This window comes from Schistosoma haematobium, chromosome 1 (genome assembly GCF_000699445.3).
Source record: "Schistosoma haematobium chromosome 1, whole genome shotgun sequence".
Taxonomy (NCBI): Eukaryota; Metazoa; Platyhelminthes; class Trematoda; order Strigeidida; family Schistosomatidae; genus Schistosoma; species Schistosoma haematobium.
Window position 1 is genome coordinate 56,027,554 of NC_067196.1, and position 7,842 is coordinate 56,035,395.

The window sequence follows — 7,842 nt, forward strand, 5'->3', positions numbered from 1 at the left end:
ACATTATAATAGAAGGAAGACTAACTGAAACTAATTCAACTAACCTTTGCACTCCCCAAAATATGTAGCCGATTCCAAATAACTTACGTGCGCTTCGTGTTTTGACTCCCACTACGAAAACTTGTAAACAACCTATATGTGTGTACTTACGTAATTTGGCAGGTAAGAACCAAACCTTTCCTTGAGTAACAATCCAAACATTTTTAAGATAAGTTTCTCGCCTTCTAAGTACCACATGTTGTTTTAAGACTGTTCCGAGTTAGTGGCTAGATTGATTATGGAGTGAAGTGACTGAGAGCATCGAGAATACTTATCCTGGAGGTAACATTAGCTCTTGTGGGATATTTCTTTATTTAAACACAAACACTGATACAAGAAGGCACCAAATACATATGCGCCCCACAAATCATTTGATGTGTGAGGGCTGGAGTACTGCCCGGGTGTCCAACTCGAAGCAGGTGGTTATCTTAAGTGGACACACTCCAAGCCTTTGACCCACAGGTTTAATCCATAAGGCAACGGAGTAACGTTAGGAGATGCAGTCCCATGGTAGCCGGTGACCAACAATAGGTTCATACGCCATTTGTTCCCTTAGGATCCTGGAGCCCATGTACGCCACTGGTTTGAAATCAAGGTTATCCAACTGCCCTAGGTGGATCCATCAACCCTGTTAAAGCGACAGAAATCCGCTTTTCGTCCTCTTAATTTCGTTAAACAACACCCTCGCTGCGAGAAAGCGGTGAGTGGGACTTCCCTGGAAGTAGTTGTATACGTGTGGCCATATGAGAGCATTTTGAGAGGGAGAGCTAGCGCTCCTCACCCTCGGCCGTGCCTGAGCATTTGGTGGCTTGTGGGTTGGTGTTGGATGAAATACCTATATGGATTCAGGAATTTCGCATGACTTTTTTCAACTCCCGTCACTTGTATCACCGACGAAATGTTCGTCTCCAATGATGATGCGAGTACATTTTGTAGCAGTTCGCTTTGTTATATATTATAGCTGAGACGTGATCTTTAAGATTATTCGTAGGTTACTAGTATGAAACATAGCCTATTGAAGTATGACATATGCAGGTAGCAAGTATTTTATCATGAGTATCTTTGAAGCATCGCCTGTGTACGATGAGTCATTTTGAGGTTAGGCATAGGGTACCAGTTAAGTCGATCGATGAGACTGAATCTCCATCGAATGAGATGATTAGAAAGTGTTACCTATGCCAAAGGAGGATCACACTAATATGTGACATAAGTCGATGAAGACAGTGATTGTAAGACTGAAACCTGTCGGGAGGTGCAAACTTAGTTGACATTCGTGCGATAACCGCAATCAGTACCTCAATTTGGGTGGTTTGGTTTAGAATCAGTCTTATTAGTGCACATGTTTTTACACTACATTTTCTCGAAGTTTTATATTATTTCATGTCTTTTATTCCTTGAATTATTCTTTTACTTTCCATGTTTAATGTTTCTCAGTATAACTGATGTCGCCAATATCTGGACTCTTTTACAATTCATCTTGTGAATTTCACCGTACCGTGATGATGCATTGTAGCAACGCAAGTTGACGTACATTCGTACTACGCCCGATATTAAATATGGCTGACTAAATAACCATTTTTTCTGTAGCGTTAATATCAAGTTAACATAACGCTTTGTTTTATGCCGAAATAATTGCATAACACGTTAATGACTCCTAGTTAACTAGATGGTTCTTCAAGGACTATTTAATCTTTATTATTTCATACACATAATGAACTACAACATCAGATATCTCTCGGTACTGTTGGACCAAAACCGGTGACAAATTTATGAAGCCAGTGATTATTTATCTCAGCTGTCATCAGCTACGGATTACCGGGTTGGATTTCGAACAGTAACCACAATCAGTAATTGGGAATTTTATATTACATGGTTAACGATCGATTGCAGTGACATATATGCATTCATTTGTCATCTTCCTTCAAAATTCGGATTTTTATACTATTTTATACTTTCCATTCCTCGATTTCCCCTGTTTTTGAACTATAATCAACTTTTACTACCACTAACACTATCAACTATGATTCTTAAACTTGATATACTGATGAGACGAGGCAACTCGGACTGATACACATTTGTGCTTGGTTTTGACGTTGGTAATGACTAATTGAGCTGTGCGTATGGGAAAATTCATACAAAATAGAACTGATAATACGACCACTGGATTTCAACAGTTACGCTTTTAACCAATACGAAAAATCAATAAGAACACAACAGAACGAATGAGATGTAAACCAAAAGCATGAAACTAAATCCTAAATAAAATACAATAATAACGATATATTTAAAAACAACATAACAGCTTACTCTGTCACCCACAGAGTGAAAGAAGTACTTTAACTGCACAATATTTGGATGGTCTAGCTGACGCATAATTTGCAATTCTCGATTCTGAAAATAAATAACGAAGTTAATTTTGGGTAGAAGGATGATTAAATATCAACACTGATAAGCCATTGCTATCCACAAGTTCTCAAAAGAAAAATTACTCAGAAAATATTAATTAAAGCAAAGAACTTGATTTGTCACTATATGCAAACTGATTTTACTGTAATTCGTCTCTGGGAGGAAGTGGATAGTCTGATTCGGAGTCTCGTATATATCTCAATCATATGTTGACTACTATACGTACTTACGTCTGTTCTACAAATAAATCCTATATCAAACTAGTATCGTTGACTGGGTTTCGTATTATGAGGGAACCAAAACACAATAAAACATTCCGAAAAAAAGACTGAACACCAAATTTTACTGCAGTGGATAACATTGTCGACCGAATTTAGCTTACATATTGTTATAAAGTGTATTCATTGAAATTCCGTTAGCGGTTGTGTCAGTCAGCTACAACCATGGACTAGGCACATATATACATCGGTCCAGGTTGCCGTAACTTCGCCTGTAGCTCTTCTAGAGTTACTGCCAGTCCCAAGCCCGGGTAAAAGAGAAGGGTTGGGCATGCGGTTAGCGACCCCATCCCGTAGAAAACGAACTTGTTAAAAAAACGCTAACCAGAAAAAATAATTCAAACCATTTAAACTCTATCCTGGGAGTTAGGTCTTTATTTAGAAGAACTATGACGCCTCATGGAGAAAGCCGAGTTCCTTCGGAAGCCACGAGGCCGATGCCCCTTCTAACAACCAGAGCAAAAATTTTTATAGGTACATGGAACGTCCGAACAATGTGGGAGACCGGGAAGACCAGTCAAATAGCAACGGAAATGAGGAGATACAACTTAGCAGTACTGGGAATCAGCGAAACCCACTGAACCCAAGCTGGACAGAAAAGGCTAGCTACGTGAGAGATGCTGCTATACTCCGGTCACGAAGAGGAAAATGCTCCACACACTCAGGGAGTCGCTCTTATGCTGTCCAAAGTAGCACGAAATGCACTTGTAGGATAGGAATCTCACGGATCCAGAATCATCAAAGCATCATTCAAAACAAAGAAGGAGGGGATCACAATGAATATTATCCAATGTTATGCATCCACCAATGATAGCAACGACGACATTAAAGATCAATTCTACGAGCGACTGCAACCAATCATAGAGGAGTGCCCAAGAAAGATCCTCACCATTCTGATGGGAGATCTAAACGCCAAAGTCGGAATAGACAACACCGGATATGAAGATATCATGGGAAGACATGGACTGGGAGAGAGAAACGAAAATGGGGAAAGACTTGCAAATCTGTGTGCATTCAACAAATTGGTCATAGGATGCACAATATTTCCACACAATTGTATACACAAAGCTACATGGATCTCACCGGACTACACTACAGAGAACCAGATAGATCATATCTGCATCAATAAAAAATCCGAAGGACAATGGAAGACTTGAGAACCAGGAGAGGAGCTGACATAGCTTCAGATCACAATCTAGTTGTGGCCAATTTAAAACTGAAGCTAAAGAAGAACTGGACAACTGGACAAACAGCACTACAAAGGTTCAATACAGCCTTCCTTTGAGATACTGAAAAACTCAATAAATTGAAGATAGCTGTCAACAACAGATTCCAAGCCTTACATGATCTACTGAAAGGAGAAACTAGTATGGAGGACAACTGGAAAGGTATCAAAGAAGCATTAACTTCAACGTGTCAAGAGGTTCTGGGCCTCAAGAAGCATCATCATAATGAATGGATCTCTATAGAAACACTGGACAAGATCAAAGAAGGTAAGAACAAGAAGATAGCAATTAACCACAGCCGAACACGAGCAGAGAAAGTTCAAGCACAAGCTGAATACATAGAAGCAAACAAGCAAGGGAAGAAAAGCATTAGAGCCGACAAGCAGAAATATGTGGAAGAACTAGCAACGACGGAGGAAAAAGCTGCAAGAGAAGAAAATATGAAACAGCCTTACGATTCAACGAGGATACTAGCAGGGAAATATAGTAAACCAAAGATACCGGTCAAGGACAAAGAAGGCAGGTCAATTACTGAAATTCAACAAAAGCGGAACAGATGGGTAGAGTACTTCGAAGAACTCCTGAATAGGCCGGCTACAATGAATCCACCGTACATAGAAGCAGCACACAGATCTTCCTATAGATGTCAATCCACCATTGACGGAAGAAATCAGAATGGCCATCAGACAAATCAAGAGCGGGAAAGCAGCAGGACCCGACAATGTGCCAGCTGAAGTACTGAAGCTAGACATCGAAGTAACTACAAACATGCTTTATCTTCTATTCAAAAAGATTTGGGAGGAGGAACAAGTGTCGATGGACTGGAAAGAATGACACCTCATCAAGATTCTAAAGAAAGGAGACCTGAGCAAATATGAAAACTACAGAGGAATCACACTACTGTCAATACCAGGGAAAGTCCTTAACAGAGTGTTGCTGAACCGGATGAAAGACGCAGTAGACTTTCAACTCCGAGATCAACAAGCTGGATTCCGTAAGGATCGGTCGTGCACAGACCAAATTGCAACACTACGGATCATCGTCGAACAATCAGTTGAGTGGATCTCGTCACTGTACATCAACTTCATCGATTATGAAAAGGCATTTGACAGTGTAGACAGGAGGACGTTATGGAAACTTCTTCGATACTATGGAGTTCCTGAGAAGATTGTCAATATTATCCGGAACTCATATGATGGACCACAGTGCAAGGTCGTGCATGGAGGACAGCTGACAGATGCATTCCAAGTAAGGACCGGAGTCAGACAAGGCTGTTTACTCTCTCCCTTCCTCTTTCTTCTGGTGGTCGACTGGATTATGAAGACCTCAACATCTGAAGGAAAACACGGAATACAATGGACAGCTCAGAATCAATTAGACGATTTGGACTTCGCAGATGACCTAGCCCTCCTATCGCATACACACGAACAAATGCAGATAAAGACAGCCAGTGTAGCAGCAGTCTCTGCATCAGTAGGCCTCAACATACCCAAGGGGAAAACCGAGGTCCTCAAATTCGAAACGGAGAACAGCAATCCAATCACACTTGATGGCGAAACTCTGGAAGATGTAGAATCCTTCACACACCTGGCAAGCATCGTCGATGAACAAGGAGGTTCAGATGCAGACGTAAAGGCGAGGATTGGCAAAGTAAGGGCCACATTCCTACAATTGAAGAACATATGGAACTCAAAACAACTTTCAACCAATATCAAAGTGAGGATCTTCAATACCAACGTCAAAGCAATTCTACTGTACGGAGCTGAAACTTGGAGAACTACAACAACCACTATCAAGAAGGTACAAGTATTTACAAATGGTTGTCCACGCAAGATACTCAACATCCATTGGGCAGATACCATCAGCAACAACCTTTTGTGGGAGAGAACAAACCAGCTTCCAGCTGAAGAAATTAGGAAAAGACGATGGAAATGGATAGGACATACATTACGCAAATCATCAAACTGCATCACGAGGCAAGCCCTGGCTTGGAATCCTGAAGGGAAGCGGAAAAGAGGAAGTCCAAAGAACATATTGCGTCGGGAAATAAAAGCAGATCTGGAAAGGATGAATAACAACTGGAAGGAGCTGGAAAGGATTGCCCAGGACAGGGTTGGATGGCGAATGCTGGTGAGTGGCCTATGCTCCTTCACGAGGAGTAACAGGCGTAAGTAATTAAGTCAGGTTGCCGTACCACATAAGCATAACAAAATGAACACCAAATTCATAAAAGTAGTCATTACTATGGTAGTAAACAATGATTTCATATAAAAATATCATACAAAGGGAAAAATCAGTTCGTAGAAAATGTGTTAAGTAATTTTAATCTCACTGCTTAGAGGAAGACAGAGAGTGTATACACCGGCACCACTGTGATCGATTCTGAGCCATGTCATCCACAGTCTCCAACCACTTAATACGATAGTCGCACGGATCCCAACCAAGTAGTTTGCAATTACCAACATGGCTCAGACCAGAAGCTAGTAACTTCAAGGACTGTTGCCATGTTTTGGTTTGGTCGCCCCTAACTTTCTTCCAATCATCTTCGACTAGAAGTGTTCGAGTAAAGAGCCTTCACACGGCTTATGTACTTCGGAGGTACGCCTTTCAATGACGGACACTGACACAGAATTCCTCGGTCTACGGATTCAAATGCTGCTTTTAGGTCAAGAAAGACCACCGTTATCGGGTGCCGTTAAGCATGTCTGTGTTCTAAGATCTGACGAATGGCGAATATGTGGTCGATGCAGCCAGGAGCAGGTCTGAACTCAGCCTGATTTTCTCGTGTTTGCAGTTCACGAGTCTTTGTTAAGTGTCCGACAACAATTGAGGCTAGTATTTTAGATGTTATACTAGTTAAACTAACCCCTCTATGGTTATCATTGAATGATTTTGACCCCTCCTTATATAATGGGACAATCAATGATTGCAACCAGTCACATGGGATTACATCCAACTCCTTTATTTTAGCTAAACTATTAGTCAACCTAACCGCTAAAACTGGACCACGATCCTTGAATACCTTTGGACTCGATCCATCTGGACGAACTCCTGGAAGTGGTCTCTACCCATTTAAATGACTTATTTTCGGTGGTCGTATTCGCACATAAATATACTAGGGAAGGACAACATAACTGGCATATTGAAGACTATATATGCTGGCTGCTAGCGATGTGTGATGAGCGTTGATGAGTTTGTGTAGATTGTTTGAACACATACTTATCATCTATTAAAAAAAGCAGTTTTACATAACATAACATGAATGATAAAAACTATCCACAAAATAAAGGGGGATACAAGACTGAAGAAATAATCACCTTGAACCTCCTGTCCTGAAGAACTTTTTTTACAGCGACTATTTCATCAGTTTCCAGGAGTCTGGCTTGATACACAACGCCAAATGATCCGTTCCCTATGACTTTGGCATCCGTGTACGATATTTCCTTTGACTTGTCACCTTGACACAAGTAGGCAACAACCGTCACCACTTTGTTCGCGTCTTTCTCTAATAAAATTCTATTAAGACGTTTGATTAACTCTTACGACTCATTCTATCTCATTTCATATGACGAGTGATTTGGAGACAATAGGCTAAATGGCGCCAAGGCCAAACTTGAAACGGGCGGACCAGTTTATTGAACAAACTTCGAACTTTGTAAAGCATAAATAACTAAATAACTGTTCCTTGAGATCGGAGTCTGGGTGGTAAGATTATTTTCTCATAATCCATACATTTTTCGGTTGGCGAATAGTTTTCTACCTAATATCGCATACGATATTTGGGTCAACTAGTTGTATACCGATGGCGTTATTCAATTCCACTCTGGAAAGGACAGGAGGCTGGATGGCTTGTGTTAGTCCTGTTATTGATGGTCTCCCAGTTGATCCAACTT

General features: G+C 40.8%; 1 protein-coding gene across 2 annotated transcripts in view; it reads right to left on the reverse strand.

Annotated features, from left to right (window-relative positions):
- The window catches only part of GSK3A_1 (Glycogen synthase kinase-3 alpha), a 33,737-nt gene extending 26,147 nt beyond the window's left edge, over positions 1 to 7,590 (reverse strand). For both annotated transcript variants that reach the window (XM_051209135.1, XM_051209134.1), the window contains exons 1-3: positions 7,493 to 7,590; positions 7,267 to 7,454; positions 2,347 to 2,430 (exon numbers count right to left, since the gene is read on the reverse strand). In XM_051209135.1, the coding sequence (XP_051074564.1) occupies positions 2,347 to 2,430; positions 7,267 to 7,454; positions 7,493 to 7,499 (279 nt within the window). In that variant the 5' untranslated portion in view covers positions 7,500 to 7,590. The remainder of the gene's footprint in view (positions 1 to 2,346; positions 2,431 to 7,266; positions 7,455 to 7,492) is intronic.
- Positions 7,591 to 7,842: the final 252 nt, after the last annotated feature.